The following is a 26,251-nucleotide window of genomic DNA, read 5'->3' as shown; positions in this document are numbered from 1 at the left end:
AATGAGGAAAATAAAGTGTAAATTATTTTAAAATGTCCAAGAAATCCATGAAAATGATTACTAATTGAATTATTCCACGTCAGTCACCGGTTTTCGATAAGATTTTAACATTCTTACATACAAAATGCATTTTAAATTTTAGAAGTTTACAAAGAAATACATTTGTCTATGGAGAAAAGGACATGTTGCACAAATGATGCAGGAATGTTAGGTTAGATGATATTAGAATGAAGTATACAATAGATACAAATGTAGAAGACACATAAGATAAGAGCAGCTGTTGTAAGCCCAAAACGGACTAGACTTTGGACATATCAGCATGGTTTCAAAACATGATTCACTTGTTGCAGAGTTCAAGATGGTGCATGGTCTCTTCATAGTCTCCTCCATCCGTTTCGAGATCCTCCGTTTCGAGATCCTCCTTTTCGAGATCATCCTTTTCGAGATCTTCCTTTTCGAGATCATCCTGTTGCGGACCAAGACTGTTATAGAGAACAGTTTTTAAATACGTCTACATTTAGAAAATGTCATGATAGAAAACATGCTGTTTTTTCTTTAAAAATTTTGTCCATCTGATATAGTACAGACTGTTGCGGATCAGGGCTGAAATAGATTAGAATTTTGAATACGGCTACTCTAAAACAAATGTAATTGTTGAAAACATGCTAGATTCACTTTAAAGACACTGATATCCTTTCCCCCATCTTAATAATACAGATTGTTGCAGAACAAGGACGTTAAATAAGTTAAAGCACGGCTATTTGTAGAAAATTTGATAGTGGAAAGCATGCTATATTTTCGTTAAAAACATAGATTTAATTTCTTTCATCTGAATAAGTAAATCTCTGTTTTCAGTGAATTTCATTGACTGAAATGAAGTTGAGTCGCAATATATCATAACAAGTATAGGTTTTCCCGCCCAACTTCGTAAACTTAGCATCCGAATTAACGTTACGTTCATTCAAGTTCGTGCGAAATTGAATGACTATGTAGATCAACATTCAAATACCTAATTGCCTCGTTCAATTTGATTTAGGAGAATGCGATTTCATACTCTTGTCACGGAGACGTGCAAAACGAGCGTTCAATTTAGAAAAGCGTGCAAAGAGCATTCAAATTCGCGCCGGACAAACTGTTGGTGGTATGTGTTCGTGCATTCAATTTCGGGAATAGGCATACATATGTGGCATTTGTGCATTGCTTTTCATTTTATGCTTATGTTTTACTTAATATACTTCTGTTTGAATAATTTTATGCAAAGTTTATTTGTAGGAATATCATGCGTATTCATTGGTAGATATCTGTCATTACACAGGTAGCTGTCCCCAGAGGAGGTGCACAATTTGTGACTTATCTTCTAAGCACAAGCTATAAAACACAGATCGTGGATAGCGGGAGAGTTAAGCTTTAAACATGGACATGATGGAAATAAAATACAATGATGAATAAAGACAAAGATGTCACATGCAAAGAAAGAAAGATAACCTACTCAATCAATATTGGTCAAAACAAACCATTAAAATAACATCCGTAATATAACAAATATAAAGACAAGTTTAAAGAAATGCTTCGACAAAAATAAAGATCGAAAGAAAGAAAAAACATTAAATGCAATATAAATGTATCCGACAAATAAGAAGATTGTATAATGTCAAACCACGGTTAGAAAAGATCATAGATCAAATAAATGAACATGAAAAAGTAATTTTTCGTACAACCATCGAGCCTCAAACAATGATTATGAGGTCTAGTTTTAATTTGAATGACCCGATTGCGAAAGAGTTTGCCCATAGACGAAAATGAAACCGCAATTCGCCAAAGAATTCTCCTCCCACTCAACATTGGCGAAATTGAATGACGCTTATGCGTTTCTAAATTGACTGAACTAAGCTTTAATTTGAATGTGCATGTTTAGAAAATTCAGAGACTCGAAACGAAATTGAATGCACAATGTTTAAAAATGAAACAGGGGAGCAACGAGTGGAAAAAATTCGCTCAAAAATGAATGCACGTTAGTGAAATTGACCGCTGCTTTGACGAAATTGGCCAGGAAAACCTATATTTGAGTACATGACATCAGCCCGATTTTGATGGTTGAACCATGTTATTTGGTACATCTTACAAACATTTTCTTTCCACCATTCATTGAATTCCATTGGCATTTTTTAAATTCACAATTTTGATCATCAAATGTGTAATATTCTACAACATTCTTTTGTTGCCTAGCATGAGTTATCAGAGGTATAAGAATTATAATTTGTCTTTGTAACAGTAAATTGTTATCAAACCATTCAATATTTATATTCACATACATCTGATTGGAGTTTAGCCCTTATCCATGCAAAACCAAAGTATATCGAGTAAAGTAAGACATATTATAGGAAGATGCAACAATATACATTATATTAGTAAAGAGATATATATTAGGTTGGAGTGAATCGCCCCTTAAATCACATACGCGTAGCGGCTTTTCTATGAAACACGCCCGTGAAGGTATTTAGTATGCACGTGTAGGAAATATTCAATCGATAACCTCCTTGATAATGAAATCGTTTTATTGTTTTTGAATGGATGATAATACGTAGGCCGATTGTCAGTTCATTTTGGATTCCCAGTATGAGCATCGTGTTAATGGAATGTGAATCAGGCCTTCGTGTTTCAATGCAATTCAACTGAAAATGTCAGATGGAGACAGCAAGACCTGTCAAACTATTTATTGTATTATTTTATATGTCTAGCATGAGCTGTGCCGTGCCTTATGAAAACGTCAGACGGACAAAATATTTACAAGTACAGTATTTGACATTTAACATAAGTCCTCAAAGACCACTCTAGAAAGCAAATAGTGCATATCCCCCGGGATAAGGGCAAGGACTAGGTAAAAGGTTCCATTTTCTGGTCACCGTCCGGCATGCAAATCATTTCCTTTGTCTAGTTGGATGTTGCTATAGTTCCTTACAATCAAAACAAAAATACTTACTCATTATGCAAATACTCAAAAAATCCATACGAAATGTTATTAAAGAGAAATTATTCCAAATCATTCCAACGATACGCCCTATTAAAGGCCGTTCACACTTAAAACTAACCCCAACAATACTTTTCGCCATGCTGCATTTCAAGTCCTAAGGTATTTCGTAATTCTAAGTTTCTCGTCAATAACTGCAACAATGAGAAGTGAACATTATTTCACTGTGAATTTAAGGTTCCATTTACATATCCCCATTAAAAAGTCAACACAGATGCACTGTATTAAAGTTGATTTTAACAAGTAAAAGAGTATTATGCCCTATATATTTGCGGCAATGGATATTTATCATATAATATTGATATTTGAAATGTCATGAATATGTCATATGAAAATTGTATAAGCGAGATTTTAGCATGAATGCAGTCCTTCCCTCTCGACTCTAAATAGTTAAGACGAGAAACACCCCAGTGTGCAAATGTAGGAATACCATTCATTTGATGTCAACACTTTCCTTTACTGTCATTGACATTAGGGATATTATCAATATTTCATAAGAAGATTTTATCGGAAAATATAAAGCTTATCACATTGCATTCCCCTATCCTTTAGAAGAAAAACGCACCAGTATGTGTGTTATGCATGTTTGTCTTTCATTGAATGTCAACACATTCCTTCATTGTTGTTGACATTAGAAATGTCATGAATACTTCAAATGGAGATTCTATAATGTTAAATACAAACATCATCATACTGTATTCCTCTACCCTTTAAAGGTAATACAAAGTTTTGGTATGGGGTCATGAAGTTGGTTCAAATGAACTTATTGGAAGCACATGCGATCCTACAATATTCAGTGATCGTTGTCGCGGTTGAAATCGAATCTAAAGTTATGAAATTTTGAATAATAAACTTTTTATGTTGTATAGCTCCCTCTCAAGGTCTAGATATTAATTTAGCTATAAAACAATATTTCTCGACTAAAATCGACTAATTAGCTCTTCCCGTTTTGAAATTATTTATCAAGCCCCCCCCCCCTTTTTTTTTTAGGGAAGTTCTAAATTAGTATTATCTTTCAAATGCCGTTGGATTTAATCTTTTCATATTTTGGGCTGCAAAATGGGACATAGTTAAGAAGAGAAACGCACCTGTATGTGTGTGGTTACCTTTCTTTCATTGTCATCACACACCTTTACTGCCGTTTGCATGAGACATTTCAATAATATTTCAAATTAATGAGCTAAGAAGAGAAAAACATCAGTATGTATTTAAATGTATGGTTATCTCAAATTGAATGTCAACCTACTGTCGTATTATCATTGGCGGACAGATATGACCTTAAATAGACTTTTCCCCCTCGGCTTTAACGAGATAAGACGTGAAACGCACCTGTGGGTAAATGTATGGTTATCTTACCTCGAATGTCAACATACTCCAAAATTATTGTTTACATAAGAAAGGTCGAAGCGGTTGAAATACGGCGATAATGAGATGTATGCTTGTGGTACATTTGATTTAAATGTATTATGAAACATATGCAAGGGAATTCCATGAAAGCGGACTCGAAATTCAATACTGTGTATGTATGTGTGTGAGTGAGTGTGTGGGGTGTGTGTTTGGGTGTGGGGTTGCTTGAGTGTACTTGTGCAAGTGTTTGATTTTAGGGTTTGTATATACACTTTAACATACTAATATACATATGATTATATATTTCCACTGACAATATACCACACATAGATATCACAATATTACACACATTAGATGTATATATATTATTCGTATTTAAATTCATATCCTTATTTTATATTATCGTTTTTCCAATATCAAAACACTTGTTAGATTGGAAAGTATTCATGTAAGCTTCATTTGGAAGTGATTCATTTTCAAGGTGCTATTTGACCCCCCAAAATTAAAAGGGGACTAGCTGTACTATTTCCTTTCATGTGTATACTTTGGAAGTATTATAATGTATCCGAGCTCGTTTAGGCTTACATCCGAACAAATCACACAAAGCCCATTTTTAAATATTCGTTGATTCGATTCGATTTGATTTCTCATGGCTAATTAGTTTGTTTTTTTAATCTTCGCAGTCGAATAAGCTGTTTTTGTCGTTTTAATTCCATTTTTTGGGGAGATCGAAACCTATCCATTTATATATAACTTGTAAATTAAAATAACTAAATTCTGTTTTCTCTTTCCTTTTTAGCCAAGACCAAATTTGTGAATTATACCAGCAGCTCCATTCGTCAGAGGTGCCTCAAATCCTCCGGCAATACGAGTCCGTCATCTATGACGTCATAAAAGATCTCAGGCAGTACCAATCAGGGGTCGATAGGTTGGAGAAGTCATTAAAAAGGTAAACTTTCTTTTTGGAATAAAATGTGCATATACATTTAAAGAGAAGGTTGAGTTCTCTGGGAAGAGGTGAAAAATAATTTGTGAAAGTTATCATTGTTATTATGCAAGTGTGGAAGAACATCAGATAACAAATGTTCCTTGAAAATCATGGCTCTTCAAATGCCCTAATATTCTAAATGTGGCAAGTAAAAGCATACAAATCGGGGCGGATTTTAATATACATATTTCTGTGTACAGTGCTTGTAACTTTACCAAGACTGGGTCAAATTTCTTATCATTTTGATGATTCCAGAACCTTGTAGTACACACCAATACTTATATGCTAGATGATCAACCTTTGCTGATCGATTCCACACCGTTTCTTTCACAATGCAATCGCATGACCAGAACTCAACCTTGTCTTTAACAACATAATTATTCATACCCCTTTAAATTTGATATGTAATTGTGTTCTTCATAATTCAAGAATGAAAGGTGGACCGGTTAAACGAAGGCATTTGTTTACTACTTAAAGATGTACGTTTGATATGCCAAATTCTCAAGAGACATGGATTGGGACAAAACAGTTTTTTAAATAATAAAAAAAAACATTACAAACTTGGTATGGTATGAATAATTGATTTGTTAAATGCATGTGTGCGTTTGGGGCAGATACGTGGATCCATGAGAGGAGTATTTGTTCACCTTGTGAAATGAAAAATAAAACAAACAAACTGAAGAAAAAAAGGACGAAAGAATCACAATGTTATTTTTGTTCAAGCTCCTTTATATTTGATATGGCAGTGAGAGTGTTTCTCCTAAGGAATATATATAAACGTTTGTATATACATATACATGAATATATAAACGTTTTTTTTTGTTTTTTTTGTTATTAAGAAGTACTTTCGTGTGACGATCGACGAAGTTGCGTCATTTGAGCAAAGAGCAAATAACAAAGTTTTTCCATACCATTTTGTACGATCTTGCTTTAAAGAAAATTATTTAAAAAAATGTTTCGGCTGTATATAAAAAATGATAGTACATTGTGATTGTCGCAAGTATCTGGAAACATATATATATGTTGAAGGTTACTCGGCTAGAACAAAAATACACTTCCACATACATTTGTAGTGTAATCACATGTGTTGATTATTGTGTGTTCACATACAAGTGGGAGATCAGGGGCCTGTTTCATAAAACTTGTTATCTATAAGAACTGCTTAATTTCTATGAAAAATTTGCTCTCAGCCAATCAGATGCCATGATTTCAGTAGCTTATAAATTGTTATTGATATCAAGTTTTATGAAGCAGGGCCCTGTTTTGCCGCCTGTTAACAAGAAGTAATTACGCAGAAATTTCATTAAATTAATAAGGACTTGATTGGTTTCCTTGGCAACAGGACGAATGAAACCAACACTGAACACCTCCAGCAGCTGGAGTATGAGATGGAGGTTCAGATGACGAGAACGGAGGAGCGAGTCAGAAAAGAGGTAGGGGAAATGCTATCTATGCAAATTATTATCTATCATTATGCAATATTTTCTCTGAAACCATTGCAAATCGAGCACCATGGTATCACGTGACTACTGGTGAATAGGTAACTTAAAAAAGCATTTTGGTTTTGTTAAAAATAAGTAAACACGCGCTTTCGAACATGGGAAGACTTAAAGGCAGGCTTTACTACTTCAGCCAGAAGGGATTACACCGCCCAGCGAGCCAGCGAGGTCACTGTGACAGGTGGCTATCTCATTATTCAGCTCTCATTTAACATAAGAAAAAGAGGATCATGGGGGACCAACAGGCACCGATTGGGGAAGCTTTCTATATAGAGGGAGCAAGTAGCTACAAGTAGGACAGTGTGCCTTTAACGAATATTTATGTATCAAATGAACTAGTGATATTCAATAATTTCATTGCGTTTGCTTCTAGAAGAGTCATTGGAGGTGATTGTCGCTGAATTAAAAAGAAATATATGGTTCTATACAATAGTCAGTTCTGTGTTTTCCACGTTGAGCGGACAAATTCATTTGCGTTGCTGAGTCCTGTAAAAGATTAAATATGCCGTTCAGGATATTGATTTATAAACACATTGTTAGTTAAACAATAGAAGGGTGAACAGCTCAACGATCAACACAAGCGAAATCAATACGGCACGGTATACCGCCTTTCAAACAGACTGCATTCCTATACCATCTTCAGATCAATCAAGGAAACGCACCAATGAAGGATTGCCTTGAGATGGGTTAGGGTACCAGTCTAGGAAGCAATGATCAATAAACAGGGTGGTTTTCTTAAGGTGTTTGTGGCGTACTCGTTCGTCCTTCTTCCATACCTCTTTTAACCACTGTTACCAAAGACAGAAAGTTGAATCGAGTTTTAGAAACTTGACGTTTCCTGGCTTGTTCGAAGCTCTTATTGTCGCGATAAGTGTACAAAGGCCGGTGCAGAGCAGTTTGTGGAATATATTATCCAGCACCATTTTTTCTCTGTTGAACAAACTTTGGAGTTCTAATGAGCATCGTGGATGTTGTTCTGGAAGAGATAAAGCCTAATTATGTGTGGTTAAGTGGATGTAAAGGAAACTCGCGTGGGGTATATGCATATTTTTACTTTGCTTATTGTGCCAAAGGAGAACCCAGAACCATGTGAAGATTTGTGGTCTTCCAGCACGTATATTTAAAAAGATTACCGTTCGAACATCCAGGAGATGATAACGACGACGTACCTTTCGGGACAGACTTCGAAATCATTTTGCTAGAGTTATGCTTTCTGTTGATTGAAGAATATTTTGAAGCTTTTGAAAGGGATGCGATTTCATATTTGATCTCAACCTAAGTGGATTTTTCGGGAAAGTCTTCGAAATCTTTACCAATTAAGTGTTATGTTGATTGCTGATTAGGGAATATTTGGAAGCTTTGGAGCAGGACACGACTTCATAATAGATCTCGGACTAAATGGATATTTTGGGATAGTCTTCGAAATCTTTTGCAAGAGACCTGTTGATTTTTTATTGAAGTATATTTTGGAAGTTTTGGAAAAGAACACAATTTCACAATGGATCTTAGCTTTAACAGCCTTAAGACGGCCTGGACCGATGTAACCGTGTCACTCAGTGAGGCAGGGGGTGCCTTCAAATCGTTGGTATTGGATGACTTCTCCGAACCAATGCCTCCTCCAAGACCTTACGATGCATCCGCTCATAACCACAGCACTGCTCAACAGGTTCACCAGGCTTCAAAGACTACAGGGAGCTACCAACAAGCTCCGAGGCCAACGGGAAACGATGCGGTGCAGCAGAATGGGCAGCCTTCAGGACAACGTCTGCAGCAAAAGGCCCCAATCAATCAACAATCTAGTGGTTTGTTGAATCAGAAGAATTTTCATGCAAATAGTGGCACCAATCAAGTGCAGCCGACCTTAATTAATCCAAATGGTGGCATGCATCAAGTGCAGCCGTCCTTGAATCATCAACATAGTCATCCTGTATACGAACCATTCTACGCCCCATCACCAAGTTTTCCATCTGCTTCTGACCAATTAAGGGCTGCACTCCAGAAAAGTGCAGCACCGAAGTCGACGGAGCAGCAACAGAGTAATGGTGCTCTGAACTACAGGAATCATTCGATATATGATCGGCCAAACCCTCTCGCTTCTAACTCTGCTACGAGTAGAAATCAAACGAATAATCAACATTTACATAAAAATACATCACATACCACCTTGCTCCAACAATCTAAGCCGCCACCTTTCACTGATGAGCATGGACAAAGCGAAACACACACTATGCAAAGGGCTGGGGAACAGACTTGGCCAACAAGCGATTCAAATCATATGAAATCGTTGCCGCAATACTACAAGCCAACACCATTTGTCGCCCAGCCTGGTCAGAGTGCAACACAAGCACTGCAACGAAAGAGTGATTTAGGGTCTTTACCGAATACTGCAATCCCTACGAAGCCGTTGCCGCAATACTACAAACCAACACCTATGGTCGGACAGTCGGGAATATCCGCAGTCCCTGAAGCGTTCAAAGATGGCCGTTCTATTACAACAGCAATGGTTGCTTCTGACCTGAACAGAACTAAATCTGTACCAGATCTCCAGCGTGCCAACAGCTCCTCTGCTTTCTCGAGCGAACATTCTAGCTTTCAAAAACCATCCCAGTATAAACCGGCTAGAACCAGATCAAGCTGGCAAGATCTGAATCTGCACAAGTCTACGCCGGACTTAAGGCGAAGTGGTATCAGTCCAGGACCTGGATATGTGTCTCCTGGGGCAGTGGTTCTTTCAAGGAAAAATTCAGTAGGATCCAGACCTAGGGCATGGCGATCCCTTTCACGAGGACCCACTCCTTCGCAGGTATAGAGTGGTGAAGTGTGACGTCATCAAAAAAAAAAATCTTTTTTAGAATTTCTCAATTTTTTAGGAGCCAGAGCATATAACACTGAGTTCCCATTGGACTTATATTTATTCAGATGGTCATATCTCAGCCAATACTTAACATATTCAATTGGTTTTCGACATTTGGACATTATTGTTGATGCTCTTTCGGAAAATGAAACAAAAATTGAAATATTCTAAAAAATAGATTTATATGACGTCACAGCTTCGGTACTCTATACGTTCCACGGTTTATTCTCACGCGCCTTTCGTTAGTCTTAACATTGTTTTCGAGCATCATCCAGACTCTGTTTCTCTTCAGATGTTGCCGTTCAAGACGAGAATCTTTTCATTTGCACCTAATGCTCGAGTTTGTAACAGGAGTTGAAAAAGTGCGTTGTATTGAAAAGAACCAACTTCAAGTAACATCTCACAATACTCCAGGGCCTCGTGTTAAAAACAATTTTTGATTAATATCAGTCGCAGCTCTGTACTTAAGAGATAGGAAAATGCAAACTTGCGATTGATAGGAGGACTTGCGATTGACTCGGATCAATCGCAACTCTTAATTTGACGGGACCCTAGTACAAAGGCCTACACACTAAATTCTTACATTTTTTGGTTTTCTTTTTTTAGGAAAGGGAACGGATAGAATCGGAAAAAGCCGAGATTCAAAAGCAGCTTGAAGCAGAGATTCGGGAGTTAAAGAGTAATCTCAATCAAATACACACAGTGAGTATACGTTTATAATATTCATTTCATTTATTTCCACGTGAAGATAAAAACAGTATCATATAATCTTCAAAACAAAAACACATATAGTGAAATATCTGAAGTGGGAGGATCATAATGAAAAGCACATAAAAAGCTTGTTAAAAAATGATCCTCACAAAATTCACTGAATTACAATAACTTGAGTAGTATTAGAAGTAAGTGTTATTTTAGAAGTAGTTGTAATCTGGTATTGGGATAAATAAACGATGACATCCCCTTTTCATCAAAACAATCTGATACATTCTGATCCTTCTCTTTCGAAAGGCCGAAGACAAAGCAGAGAGGATAGACACATCTCGGGAAGACCTGCTCCACTCCCTCAAGAAGGACCTGGACCAGTTAAGAAGTGAGAACAGGAGTCTAAGGAGTAGTCTAACTGAGGCCCAGACCAACATCGTCCTGTCCAGAAGTGAGCTTGTCACACTGAAAAGCGACTTTGACGAACAAAATGGTTTCATATCAAAGTAAGTAGATGCTGGCCAACTTCTTTTATGTTTCAGGCTTGCATAGAATGTTTCGACTGTTTCGTATAAGTGCTTTCAAGAAAAATCGTCTCGATCTTTATAATAAGAAATGTTTATATATATATATATTAAAGTAATTTTTGTTGATGAGTTAACTATTACAATATATTTTACTATAAATTCCTTGTCTATACTAACATGTTATTATTATGTAAGAGAGTTGTTTCAATAAATAAATTTTTTAAAATTGTTTCGAATGACTGTACGCAAAGCCATTCAAGACCAATTACTCGAAACACAACCTCGTGAAGATGTATAATTGTCCCCGTTTTTAAAATCGGAGGTAAAAATAATAATTGACTTTAAATAGGCTTTAAAGCTAATGTGTTATATGAGTTGTGTTAAGGAATATCCATCTTTTGAAGGAAGATTTTGAAATGATTACTTTCATGATGCAACCAAACTTATTCTTGTTCGTACGGTACAGTGTACCTTTCCAGAGAGAAGTTTCTTGTACGAACTACATGACTTTATAATGAGATTATCACGACGTTCTTTCCCTAGACAATGTATATTTGATGCCATTATTATTATAGCTGTTTTTGACATTTTCTTGTAATAGTAACCGTGACGTCATACAGGATTACATCGGAGAACAGGACAATCTTACCAGGCAACTCCAATTATTACAGTAAGTTCATCGATGTTTGATTTATATTTAAGAGAAGGTGGAGCTCTGGGGAGAAGTAAAAACAATAAATTGGGAGCGTTATCATTGTTATTATGCAAGTGTGGAAGAATGTCAAAGAAAGAATATTCCCTAAAAAAGCATGGCTCTTCAAATGCCTTCATATTCTAAATATGACAAGTAACAGCTTCAAAATGAGGCCCGATTTTTATGCTACATGTTTGAGTAGTGCAATATACATCTTTCTGTGTACAGTGCTAATTGTTACTTTACCAAGACTGGGCCATATTTCTTATCATTTTGATGCCTCCATAGCCTTGCAGTACACACCAATACTTCTATGCTACATTATCAACTTTCCTGATCAATTCCACACCGTTCCTTTCACAATGCAATCGCATGACCAGAACTCAACTTTATATCTAAGATATGACATTTTTAATTTGATATTTTCCTGTTCATTGTCTCGTACTATATGCTAAATTTTATGTGGGATAATTTTTTTATGAACGTCTGTACAATTTCTTTTTGATCCACAGTGAGGCTAACAAGAAACTCCAGGATACGAATGATGATCTCAGATCTGCATTGGAAAATGTGTCGAGAGTAAGTAGAAATATTTTGTAAACGACTCTTCGTTATTCTGATTTTGAAAAGTGTGGCATATAGTTTATGTAGTTTTAGAATTAGATTAAATGCCAGTTTTTATAATGATTCTTACTGAGCATCAAAATACGATAATTAATGATAATAATAACCATGTTTCCCTTTTCAAAGGCTGCATACTAGACGTTTTGAATCATTAATGGCAAGTTTTTCCATGCCTATTTTGTAAATAAATAGTATATATTACTTTAGCATGTCACATGATAAATCTAGTTTCCTTCCATAGAAGGCATCGTCTGTTATCATATTTGGAAATCTGGCCCAGCGTCCATATGCAGGATAATCCATTCAGCTCTTCGCCAAATAAAAAAAATTCTCATTACAAAGTAAAAACAAATCCATGCATATAAAGTTTTAATTCCATTTTTCTCAAAGCATTACAAAGTATTGCAAAAAGGAAAAAGTGATAGATTCATACATTTGACAAACGAATGTACAATGAACAATAAGATTCTTGTATTTTGATGAGTTGGACGTGCATCCACCTATAAATAAATGAGTTTTGTATGGATTGTTTGTTAAGTTCATAATGTTATTTTTGTTATTTCATTTGAAAAGAAAGAGATGATAAAAATCCCTTCAAACATCCAGTTTTTAAAGACATTTAATATGTTTGCATAGAAAATAACGAAATTAAAAGAGCAAGTCTTCCTACCTGGGATACCGAAGATGAAATGAAACATTTATCAAAGTTCTCTAAGAATCGACGAGTTAACCCATTGCTTACGAGAACCTGATGGCTCCTGTACTAAAGCCTATGTCAATGAGAGAATTCTGTAGTCAATGAGTTAAGGGGCATTTTTTTTTTTTTACTCGTAACAGACGTCTCGCATGTCGCCTCGTACAACACGTCTCCTAAGCTCAGCTTCGTTCATGGATGATTACGTAGGTGATGACGTCATTGTGGACCCGTAAGTAACTCGCTTTAATCTCATAACAATAACCACAGTGATGATATATTACACGATATAAACATGAGATCAGTCTCCCATTTTTTTTTTTTTTGGAAAGGGTATAGTTTATTGATGCTGTTGACCGGATTCAGACAATGAACTGTCGGCACTGATTTTCTAGGATCCAAAACTTGCATATTGTCGTATCAATATAAGGTAGATGTTGAAAATGGTAAATTATTAATATTGGATTGCCATCTCTATGTTTTGTCACCCAGAATGACATCTCTCCTCGATGTAATGTTGTTTAAGATATAGTAGTGAAATAAATATAGCTAATTAAAGTCATATTAAGTGCATAACATGAACATATTTAAAGGTACTATGCATTTGCAGGGAAAACAAATTAAAAGGTTAAATTGAAAAGCATTTGAAAGATAATACTAATCTAGAACTTCCCTAAAACCTAAAGGCTTGGAAATGACTTCAAGTTGGAAAATAACGACAATTAGATGTCGAATCGACATTGTTACGAACGGTCGTGCGTTTTGTAATGCGCAAAGATTCAATTAGTTTAATTTTGGCCATTACAAGCATTTGGTTATTGATGTACAAATGCCCATGTACCCTTTACATCTCATTGTATGTATGTTATTACCAAAGAAAATCGAAGAAGTCAGTCAGTCACTCAATAGTGTCTGACAGTGAAGTTTGGAAAGTAAACGGGTTTCCTTGCATAATTTAAATATTAGGACACTGCCAAAATTTAAATTTCACAGATAGGACATACGTGATATGTTCATAGTTCCTGCAAAGTTCTACGGAATTTGATGTTGGCTGCAAATGGGACATAGTACCTTTAACCCATTGCCTGTGTAAACCGGATGGCTTATGTATCAATAATTATATTTGCTTATATAGCGCCTAACACTTACTTTATCAGAAGTCTCTAAGCGCTCTACAAGAATGCAGCATAATTACCCTGGCTTTAGCTTAAAGCCTAAGGACATGAGAGAATACAGTAACAAATGAGTTAATAATATTGAGTTACTTTCATTGTTATCTCCATGTCAGGTCGAGACAGCGTAAATCGTACGCATCCCAGGGCTCTTACGACGGCTCGGAGATGCACGTGACTGGTGGGAGACGCCATTTTGCTTACCAAACTACAGACGGTGATAATTATCCTGATGATGGAGGTAAACTTGAAACTTTACAAATGTAACCTTTCCCTGTTTCAGGACCTTCAGGACAAGAGTATTTTAAGACTAGATTGATCTTGATTATTATCCTGATTGAGACTAGATTGATTTCATGTTGCTCTTCAAATTGGTGATTATTATCCTGATGATGGAGGTAAATTTGAAACTTTCCAAATTTGACCTTTCAGTACTTTCAGGACAGGAGTGTTTTAAGGCTAGATTGATTTGCATGTTGCTCTTCAAATTGGCAACTATATTATTTTTATTCATTGCTACATCGTTCTAATTAAATGCAATGTATAGTAACCTATTTTCATTTCCTTATTTATTGAAATGCTTATCATTGTATATACCTTCGTATTGTTTTTTTAATGGAAATGGAAATAACAGTCTGCATAATTATGTAGGAACATGTTGATAAGATTAAAACAATGTTTTTGAAGAAATATAAAACGATGTTGGAGCCCTCAAGATGTTGTCAATTTAAGGGTTTCAAGGTTATTTTCTTGGACAGCCAGATGGAGACGCCATTTTTCTTTGCATACTTTATATGCTAAAAATCATCCTAACAATGGAAGTAAACATTGCCTCTTCTCTATTTCATTTCGAAATGAATGTGTATTCTGTAACATAAAGCAAGGCACAGAGTGCATAAAGCAAGACATAGAATGCATAATGCAACGTGCTAAACTGTTTCCTTATAAATATAAACGCATTTCATTTTGTATAGAATTTCTTTTTATGTCACATAAAAACAATGCTTAGTTTGGATTAAGGAATGAGCTATATTCCATTTAACATGGAAACTCCTTGATACTATATACTTCAATATCACACAGCTAAATATTCTTGTCCAGGATGTACTAATTATACGATCTTGAATATAATCCAGTTATCATTTGGGTATTTAACTTGATTATTTCATCGAAGACAGATAGATATGATTTTCATTCAATGTATATCGTAATTTTAATGGTACAGCTCTCATACAAAAATCAGGAGCAAGAAAACTTCTTGAAGAATTTCTAGGTAAGACTTTGTGAAAGTTATGCTGTCTAATTAAGCACAAAATCTGACAACATTTCCGCACATTAACTTAAATAATATTTTCAGAAAACAAATTCACGTGTTGTGTTAACATAATTCCCTGTTTTTATTGTTAGATAGAATTGGAATTCCCATTTGTGTTGAATTACTTTGACGAAATGTCGATTTCTGCACATTGATTGCATTTCTCTATTTTCATCGTACTTTTCTCTTTTCGTTGTGTAAACTTTGGCATCGATTAGATTCCCTTTTTTATTACGTCTAAACTAATTCATTTAGATTTGCTGTGTTGAACAAATCTCTAATCGTAAATATAATTTTTTTAAATTAACATAGTCATATCCCAGTTTTCGTGAGTATATAGAATTGTGCAATTAAAACGGCTCTGATACAACTTGCGGTATTATTCCGCCCAAATAATAAAAAGAAAAACTACCAGAGTAAAGACTTATACTAATTGCAGTGACTAAAAGTAATTTTTGTTATCATGATATAGACCCTTTCAAACAGCTTTCCCATATGTGACTGTTAAATAATAATACTCAAAAGATAATTATGTGCGGGTGATTTGACAATTCACAGACAAAAATATGGCTTCTTTATTTCCATATAGGCAAACATTTCAAAAGCTGAATTATTGTTACGCGGGTGAGACTCTTCCTATTTATGATTAGGATGTCTCCTCCCCCTGTCCGTCTCTCTCTCTCTCTCTCTCTCTCTCTCTCTCACTCACTCTCTTTCTCTCTCTCTCCCTCTTTCTCTCTGTCTCTTTCTCTCTATCTCTGTCTCTTTCTCTGTGTCTCTCTGTCTTCTCTTTTTGTTACGCGAGTGAGACTCTTTCTATTTATGAACAAAATATCTACTCCCCCACTGTTCTCTCTCTCTCTCTCTATTGGTCTCTGTCTCTGTCTCTCTCTCTCCATCCACCTCTCTCACTCTATCTCTTTCTCTCCTTCTCTCTCTCTCTCTCTCTTTCTCCCATCTCTTTTGTTTATAATTTTTAACATCTTTTCCCCCCTCGCAGACTCTGGAAACTCCACTCTCCGAGACCCCAATGAGCTCGACTCAGAAACCGAAGAAGATTTGAGAAGAGCGCCACCATTGAAGGAAGAAATAGCAGTGTCCATGGTACGCCAGGGGCCTGTTTCAATAAACTTGTTATCTATAATAACTGCTAAATTTCTATTACGAATTTGCTCTCAGCCAATCAGATGCCATGATTTCAGTAGCTTGTAACAGTAGCTTGTAATTTGTTATTGACAATCATCAATGTGCAGATTATGTACCAGCATTTTCTAGTGTAAACTAATGGCGTGCAAAAATATGAAATTATGATTGATATTACTGTTAATAATTCATTATGCAGATTTATTCGTGTAATTTGGTTGATTTAGTTGTGCAGACAGACCGGCTGCTACAGAAATTTAAAATAAAATATTCTCAGATGAACTTTCGGAGAGGCAAATTTAGTGAGTGTGCAAACTACTCATTGCTGATGCATGCTGACGTTAAGCGGTAGATGAACAACTGACATAAAAGAAAATCAATTATTATTGTGTTTTGTGTTTTTTTGTAACGCAAGCTACAGATCCTTTTTTCCAATATCGCCGGAAAATTTGTAGATCACTAAAGTCTAGTAACCTTATGAAAGGTAAACTAAACAAAATGAATGAATGAATAAAAATCCATGATTAAAATAACAAAGTCGAAAAGGGCGTAATAGCTAATTGTATACAAGCTGAAATATCTATGCCCTGAGCCGAGTTTTGAAAATTAACAATGATCAGTTTTAACCAATATTTACTTTCTTAAATGTATAGAAACAAGAAATGAAAGACGCGCAACGCCAGGGCTCACACCATCACATGTCACACGCTACGTCATCACAACATTCAACCAATAGCAGAGGAGCAGCGAGCATAGGCCGCCAGGCGTCACAGTATGGGGAGCCAATTAGAGACACGCGTTCCTTGTCACGTGGTAGTTCTCCACGGTCTAGTGGAGGTGGTTCGAGAAAGCGCGCTCTTCCGCAACTACCACAACAGGTAACCATTTTACACAAAATGATTTTACTTCTGTACCTAACATTTATTGTTTAAGTATGTACACCTATGCTTAATGTTTCCAACAACATGTCAGAGTCATTACTCAAGCGATATACTTAAGTAAATTAAATTTCTTTCTCGTAAAACATGCTCAATAAAGAATAATAACAATGTTTTTATATTTTGGGGAAAAAAGATTAGGTTTTGTGATCTTAATGAATTAGTTTATTCATCTAACATGTTGACAATTTGAAGAATTAAAGAGTTGGCTTGAGCATATTCTGCAAAATGATACCAAGACAAGATCGTTTAAAAACAGTGTATGTATTTTGTTTTTCTTTTTGAATTAATTTTATACACTGTTGAAGATAATTGTATTCATCAAATTCCTCGACCTGCTTCTTTGCGGGTCAAGTTGACTCTTTTTAATTTTCTTGCAGACCAACTGTTTTCATATCTTTTTGCCAGCTCCTGAAGAATTTGATTAAATTATCCACCGAAACTCTGAATATGGTTTATGCAATTCTTTTACGTATTTCTTCCATTATTTTGGTTTTAATTTGAAGGTTACATCCGTGGTAAATAATCTTATGGAATACTTTGAAACTGAGGTACTATAATAACTAAAGAATACTAAATCTGAAGAAATCAGTAAATTCTTGAAGTTCACTAATACTCTAACGTAAAAGAGATGCTTCATTTCTTGTCCTATGAACCATGTATCTTCATGTCTAATATGCCTCTAGAAGGTGAATTGCCATTTGGTGTACCACTAGTTCGTCTACTACCCAATTTGTCTATTGTTCATTAAGTTTAATAACCAGTTAGTCTAAATACCAGTTTTGCTAATGCCCATTTAGAATCAACCCATTTGGTCTTATAATCATTTAATCATAAGTCATAATTATCACCAAAAGATTATTAGACCTTGTGGATAGTAAACGAAATGGGAATTAGACGAACTGGAAATTAGACCAAATTACTGTTAGCCGAAATGGTAATAGACCAAATGATAAGTACACGAAATGATTATTAGATCATGTGGATAGTAGACAGGCTGCGTGTAGACCATATGAGAAAAGACCAATAGGGATGAACCGGTTGTAGACCAACAGCAATAAACCATCTAGAAGTGCTTTTACTATTATTTAATTCGTTCCGTAACATCGAATACAAAAATATTTATGAAAATGTATGAAAAAAATGATATATTTATTTTTAGCTATTAGTCCTTATGTCGGGAATGATAATGTATATTGAACCATTATATTGGGATTAACGTATTTGAGACATTAACTATAGAATACATAAAATAATTGTTATGTGGGCTGTGCTTTCTAAACTATTTGCAGTTTTGCAGTTTTCTAACCCCCTTTTTCTGAATTAACATAATAATTTGTCAGTGAAACACAATCATGATGCCAAGTATGTTGTTGGATGATATTGAACAATTTTATTAGTAAATGTATGAGTATACAGTCACAAATGACCTGTTTAGTGTGTTCATCCCTTTGCTTACAATTTTTTGGTTCAGTACATGTACTCCGGACAAAATCTGAAATCAGGAATTAGTGCCCCCCCCCCCCCAAAAAAAAAAAAAAAAAAAAATAATAATAATAATAATAAATAAATAAATAAATAAATAAATAAATAAAAAATAACAGTAATAATAACAATAATAATAACAATAATAATCGAAATAAGTAGGAGATCGTGAATAAGTTATAAATAACCAATGTAAATTATATGTTTTTGTGACTCGATGATGTCTATAGGCTGGTATGTTTGCAGGTTATAATATGTATAGATCTCTTTGAAAAATTACGTTTTTGCTAATGGAATGTTCCATGCCATAAGTTGACAAATTGAAAAATGAAAATAATTTTTTTAAAGAGTGTCAAAGATAAAAAGGACATGAATTTCGCGACAATTTGATTTTCATTAGCTTGGGGATTGATTAAACTGTTTCTACTATGTGGCTAGGGATTGACCGCAGAGCGATTCTTGCAAGAATAAACGACGATTATCTATAGGCAAATTTTGCCCGATGGTTGCCCGATGGTTTGCTCAAACTTTTTTTGATTGGTTTGTCTGATTTTTCTGTTTCTATTTAAAGTAAGTTATTTTTGGAGTGGACTTGGGCTTTAAAGGCATATTATAATGCTTGGGTCTATCAATGATACAAAATCGACTATCACACGCATATGACAACGTAAGATTGATGTGTGTGTATGTGAAGGGCGGGAGGGGGGGGGGGGTCTCAGATCATGGCCCCGTCTAATAAATAGATGCGATTGATCCGAATCAATCGTAGTCCTCTTATCAATCGCAAGTTTACAGTCTCCTATCAATCGCAAATAAGTTGCGATTAATCGCAACTGTTTATATGACGGCCCCATGTTTAAATAGAAGAATAAGGGTTATTTCTAGGGCGTAATTCTACTGTTATATTCTGTTTGTGTTGTAGCCGCTGTCCCCAACACCGACGGCCCATCCAGAGCGGATGTAAACGATTGTATAGTTGCGATTGATCCGAGTTTGCAGTCCAATATCTCGTATGTACATAGTTGCGATTGATACTAATCAATCGCTTATAAGTTACGATCAATTGCAACTCTTTATAAGTCGGGTCCCCAGAATAAGGGTTATTCGAGGCGTAACTCTACTGTAATACTATGTTTGTGTTGTAGCCGCTGTCCCCGACACCGACAGCCCATCCAGAGCGGATGTATAAGATCGTCTTAGCCGGAGATGCGGCAGTAGGCAAGTCCAGTTTCATCATGAGATTGTGTAAGGGAATCTTCCATAGTAACCTCAACTCCACGTTAGGTAAGAAACTATTTTTTTCTTTATTTCCTTCGAAGGCATTACGGTCATGCATGATAATTAATTGAAGCAATGGGTGGTATAAATCTTGTCAATCGAACCAAATTTGTTTATTATTCTTTGTTTTAATATCATAAAATTTCCCTTTATCACTTGCAATTTTGAAAACGAGGTCAACATAATATCGAGTCTTTGACCAAGTTATCATGATACCTGATTACTTCATCATTGAAGATTTCACTTGGTGTGTGACTACCACAATTGAAGTCGAGTCGAGATCTGCGGGACTGCACTACTTGTAGCTACTTGCGCCTTCTATATAGCAAACAATCCCTAAACGGTGTCCGTTGGTCCCCTATGGTCCCCTTTTTATTATGTTAATTGAGAGCTGATTTGATGAGATAACCACCTGTCGGTGACCTTGCAGGGAGGTCTAATCCCTCCTGGCCTAACTCGTGCAGAGGGGGTCTAAATGAAACGATTGTGAAGTTATTGTATTCGTTGATTAAACTATCCTATACAGGCGTCGACTTTCAAATGAAGACAATCGACGTGGATGACCGAGTCACCTCGTTACAGCTATGGGACACTGCCGGGCAGGAAAGGTTTCGAAGTATTGCTAAATCTTACTTCAGACGGGCTGATGGAGTACTGCTTCTCTACGACTGCACTTGCGAGAGATCCTTTATCAACGTGCGGGACTGGATCGAGGCAATTGAGGTAAGCACATTTAACCCTTCGATTACTGAGTTGTTTAATTTACATAGGCTTAGTACAAGGACCATCCGTTTCCAGGAGTCAACTGGTTAAGTGACACAATGATTTCTCTTTAGGTGAGGGGTGGGGGCCTGCTTGATCAATTTTAGAATGTGTATGGTTATATCTGTAAGTTTTTCCAATGTTTAGTTTATATTTTGTGATTCTGGCGTTCAAATGCACCTCTTGTGAGCCATGCAATGGTTTTTGGAAAAAAAATGTATTTGATTATACGAAATTGATTTTTGAGAGGCTACAACAACATTTATCTCTTCCCCTGTCTCATAGTAGGTACGAACAATGGTACAATGAGGTGTGACACTTCATTCATTTCATACTTCATTTATTTACCCAGCTTCCTACTTCTGTATCCCGTTTTGATATAGAAAGTTGAGAGGAGAATACATTACACAAAACATATGTACGCGGAGCGGTGGTGTCTCACCTAATCCAAGCGTTCATATTATTCCATGTTTTTACTTTCCGGAAATGTCTTTTCCCGTTATTATGCAAAGATCTTTCCAAAACAAAAGTATACCAATGTAACTCTTCACTGTGACCGTTTGACTTAAATTTCTTAGATTCTATTTAATGTAAAGTCAACCATATCATATTTGCACGTGTTCTATTGTTTATACTGTTATAGGAGAGTTCACACAAGCCTGTTCCAGTCATGATATGCGCTAACAAGTTGGATGCTAGGCCATTAGCCATCGCAGAGGGCGTGCGTTGTGTACGAACAGAAGACGGACAGAGGCTTGCAACGGTAAGCTACGAACGTTTTTTTCCCCCCAAAGGAAATTTGTATTCAATCATTCTTGAGCAAGAAAAAACAATATATTTGAACAAAGTACATGTCGTGAATATGACATATCGGTAAAACAAACATTGTTACATCAGTTGCACATGTCTCCATTTATCAAGTAATACAACAAATGTATTGCGTTTGATAGAAAGAACCCGCTCAACTTCATAAAAACCTTTAAGCATCTTCTTTAAAGAATTCAAAGATAACCGTTCCCTTTTGTATTTCGCAGAGAAAATATAGTGGTTTGCATATAAGATGATCAAATTAAAGATAGATTGCGTACCATCTAGGAAACCAAACAAAAAGGAATTTATACTCAAAAGTACTTCATTGTTTACGAAGCTACGAACTTGCAATGAAATGGTTATAGTAGGAATCCGTATTTTAATGCGGCAACTCTTTGCAGAGATAATTTGATGATAGTTTGACTCTTTTAATTATCCTGAATTTCTTGATGGAAATACAAAATGATCGAGATTAATCTTAATAATTTGATATTCCGATTCGTCATCGTTATTATTGGAATTCGTTTTTCACTATATGAAAGTAAAACTAATAATTCTCTTAATATCATATTTATTGCTACTAAACAGAAAGAGCTACACTAAAACTACCTAAGCAAGTAAAACGATCAAAAACATCTTTAACCAAGTACAGCCAATCATGATTAATATGTTTTTCTTCTTGTTTATTGTTTCCTATAGTCTTTCAATGCTCTTTTTATTGAGACGAGTGCTAAGGAGGGATCGAACGTTGAAGATGCAGTAATCGAGTTAACTAGGTAATCTTAAAATACTCCCCCCCCCAAAAAAAAAAAAAATAAATAAATAAATAAATAAATAAATAAATAAATAAATAAATAAATAAATAAATAAATGAATAAATGAATAATTAAATTTTTAAAAAATTTAAAAAAAATAAAATAAATAAATCAATAAATAAAAATAAATAAAAATTAAATTAAATTAAAACAAATAAAAAATAAAAAATAAATAAATTATCAAGTGTCAAAATTTATCATAGGGTAAATAAGAATGGTTTATATTAAATTTCAAATGTTTCATTCGGAAGTTTGTACCACCGTTACTTCGATGTTAGACATTTAAATCAAGAAAGTTTTTAACAAACGTTATAATTTTCATCGAATCGATAGACCTTGGATTTTTTTTTCCAATGAGCATCTGTGTATCATTTGACAAGATTGTTACCTTCCGTGATGAACGATAGTGAGCAGTTACGTTCAAACAATATGATGATCCATCGTGAAGAGTAGAGAGGGAAAAACGAATTATACTTTGTTTTATCGGGAGGAGAGACCAAGGCGAAAAAAGATCTTCAAGTCGATATTACCTACCAGGGATACCGAATAGTTAATGTTGATAATGATGATATCATATATAAGTGAGTATATATCATATTTGTTATCTTATGTTTGACAGACAACTTCACAAGAGAGAGGATTTGGAGGTAAGCTCGAGTGGAATAACACTCAACACAGACACACCAGCGAAGAAGAAGGAAACGGGGTGTTGTGACTTTTAATCCTATAGATCTTCATTTAGAAGCACGTGTACGAAACTTGCCGAGACAACCCGATATATGTCGAATGTAGCCGATGTGTTTAGAAGACGGTAGAGACCCCTTGGCGAAACTTCCCGAGACTATCCGAAATATGTCGAATATAGCCGATAGTTTTATATATAGGCCTATACTGCAAACACCCATGTGATGAAACTTCCCGAAACATCCTGAAACTTGTCGAATGCAGTTGAGACATTCAAGAGTGGCCTACGAGGCGAAACTTCCGACCTTAAACTTGTCGAATACAGCAAAGCCCTTGAAAAAACATCCGACGTGCCGAAACTTCCCGAGATGACCTAAGACATTTCGAATACAGCAGAGTTATGGGAAAAATTTCCGACGTGGCCAAACTTCCCGAGATGACCTGAGACTTGTCGAATACAGCCGAGTCCTTGGAAAATCTCCGACTTGGCGATACTTGCCGAGACTGCCCGAAACATTTCTCTAAATACAGCTGAGGCCTTGAACAGTAACCTACGTGTTTGACACGTCACATGGACTTGGATATATGTATTTTTAAAATCATTAAGCGAAATTACAATGGTCATAATTTTGATATTCCTTGTAAGGTTGCATATTTACTATTTTTGAATCACTTCAGCATCATGGTTTAAACAAATATTCACCTAAGCGTATGTTGATAGGCGTCCTGTATTTATAGCTGTAAATCACTTTCCTTTGCGTTTTACTACATGTAAAGCTTTTTTAAGCATTATATTTTTAGCTGACTATGTTTGTATTTAGTGCTTGTGTATTTTACTTGCCCTTGTATATTACATTCCAATTTTTAGTATGGTTATAGGCGGTGCAATAAGCTGGTAAACGCGTTGGGTTGCTTGACATTAATATGAAGTGCAGCATTATAGAGCTAGAAAATACTGATTCAAATCATTTTAACCATCCGCTTTTATACATCAGACAAAGCTTTTAGGCCGTGGTATCAGAAACTATATTTAAAAGGGCGGGTGTTTTAAAAACGCAAGGCAATTTTCATTAGTTATATGGACTGATACTTCGACATGAACTATACATTTCAAATTCAATGAATTGTGAATTGTTTGCAGAAAACTTAGTCTTTAGGGCAACGATGAATACAGATTAATATCATTTTCTTGCTTTAGATTTAGTGGGTCTTGGGCCTTAAATTGGTAATAAGTCCTATAAAATTGTATTTATTTGTTATTTTTTAATATTTGTGTAAATGTTATTGTTTGCCAGGTGGTGTGTTATTTTATTCTCGCCTCAGTATCTGTACAGTCCACCAATACCTATTGCTGAATATCTGCTTCCACTTTTATTCTGCTTTGTTATCACGTATTATCTCCTCTAAAGCTAAAGATGTGTAAAAACAATCGTAATGCGATGTCAACAGTCGAAACTAAAAGCTGTCACGACTGAAGTATGTTATATTTTTTTGACTTTCATATCATATCCGCATTTTTTCTTCCACCGCTCAACTTAAGAAATAAATGGCACATTTCAAACGTCTTCCTGCAATTAACAACTGAATCATGTATACCCTCGCTGAGTTTGGTAATTTGATTTGATTTGTTCCGATTTATGTTTCCAAGAATGTGACATGTTATAGCTTACATCTAAAAGTATTTAACAAATGCCTTTATTATTATTATTTTTATTTATTTGGCAAAACAAAATGTATACATTCAAACAGCCCACCTTTCATGATTGAGTTATGAAAGACATTGAAACCATCAGAGCGACAAGGGGTATGACTAATTTTGTTGTTTGCTATATATCCTAGCCATAAGGCTTCATCTAGTTTGGAGTTATACCATATATTAATGTTATACTTATTGTAGATATGTAGTCGTATGTTACTAAACACAGGGTAACTACTCATGTTTCAATTCGGTCATCTTATGGTCCTTAGATAAATGGAAAGAAATATAGTAAATAAACTCGAGGTGTTCATGGAAAACAATTAATTCATGTATCATTTGTGAAAAGGGTTAATTCGAGATGCGCAAATACACCGGCTATTTTTTTTAAAGCTGACTTTGTAGATTATATCCAGGAATTTTTACTAGCCTCCTATTATTTCATGTACAGATTTAGTTCTTATTGTTTGAGTGGGCGTGATTATAATAAAAAGATTAGAAAGAGAAATGGAAATGATGAATTATTCATTTACACTATTTTCATATCTTTCTTCATTTGAGTTACATTTAATTATTGCAATCTGTACGGAATAGAATCGTTTACACTGCACAATTCAATACCATATCATTCGTGTTATTTCAAGGTGTAAAGCTGTTGGGAAAATGTGTTTGCATTGAAGAATATCCCCCTTTTTGTACATCATTACATGCCTCTATTAAGTGCACATGGTATTGTACTTCCATTGATTGTTAATGTATTTGCGACATGTCAATACTGTGAACGCAGTGTGTGCACAAATAGCTCTTAACCTTTCGACCGAATAATTCTGTCACCCCTTCCCTAAACCAGGGACAGAATTCTTTGGTCTATTAAAGATCTAACTAATAGATCTAGTACTCGGCAAATTGTTCAACGTTAGATGGGTGGGTTTACTTTAGTCATTTGGCAGCAGTGACGTAATGAAAATGTGATTCACTTTACTTTTTAAAAAAACTTTATGTATCAGTAGGGGCTTAAACACCATCTTAAAATTCATTAAAAAAAACAATTTTCGAAGACTACTGGTTTTGATAGGAGTATACCATCGTTCAGTTGTCTCTTTGTAAATTAAATTAAATATTTTTTGACGATTTTATGAATTACCTATTTCTTATGTTAAAGACAATCAATAATAAATAATAAAGGTTACAATTAC

The 26,251-nt window shown here is 35.2% G+C and overlaps 1 protein-coding gene across 5 annotated transcripts in view; it reads left to right on the top strand.

Moving 5' to 3' along the window:
* LOC115927298 (ras and EF-hand domain-containing protein homolog) overlaps positions 1-25,611 on the top strand; it is a 39,480-nt gene extending 13,869 nt beyond the window's left edge. For 3 of the 5 annotated variants that reach the window (XM_030993048.1, XM_030993052.1, XM_030993050.1), the window contains 17 exons: positions 5,175-5,324; positions 6,706-6,796; positions 10,323-10,418; positions 10,725-10,924; positions 11,547-11,615; positions 12,152-12,218; positions 13,101-13,189; positions 14,246-14,370; positions 15,355-15,402; positions 16,445-16,548; positions 17,241-17,465; positions 18,032-18,076; positions 20,156-20,294; positions 20,815-21,011; positions 21,694-21,813; positions 22,560-22,636; positions 23,295-25,611. In XM_030993048.1, coding sequence (XP_030848908.1) covers positions 5,175-5,324; positions 6,706-6,796; positions 10,323-10,418; positions 10,725-10,924; positions 11,547-11,615; positions 12,152-12,218; positions 13,101-13,189; positions 14,246-14,370; positions 15,355-15,402; positions 16,445-16,548; positions 17,241-17,465; positions 18,032-18,076; positions 20,156-20,294; positions 20,815-21,011; positions 21,694-21,813; positions 22,560-22,636; positions 23,295-23,397 — 1,945 coding nt within the window. In that variant the 3' untranslated portion in view covers positions 23,398-25,611. Of the gene's footprint in view, positions 1-5,174; positions 5,325-6,705; positions 6,797-9,252; positions 9,666-10,322; positions 10,419-10,724; positions 10,925-11,546; positions 11,616-12,151; positions 12,219-13,100; positions 13,190-14,245; positions 14,371-15,354; positions 15,403-16,444; positions 16,549-17,240; positions 17,466-18,031; positions 18,077-20,155; positions 20,295-20,814; positions 21,012-21,693; positions 21,814-22,559; positions 22,637-23,294 lie in introns of those variants that run through there. The other 2 variants (XM_030993049.1, XM_030993053.1) reach the window with 2 other exon arrangements.
* The last annotated feature ends 640 nt before the right edge of the window (positions 25,612-26,251 follow it).

Source organism: Strongylocentrotus purpuratus, unplaced genomic scaffold (genome assembly GCF_000002235.5).
Source record: "Strongylocentrotus purpuratus isolate Spur 01 unplaced genomic scaffold, Spur_5.0 spur5_scaffold_20, whole genome shotgun sequence".
Taxonomy (NCBI): Eukaryota; Metazoa; Echinodermata; class Echinoidea; order Camarodonta; family Strongylocentrotidae; genus Strongylocentrotus; species Strongylocentrotus purpuratus.
Note: the sequence above shows the minus strand (reverse complement) of the source record. Positions and strands in the feature narration are given on the sequence as shown.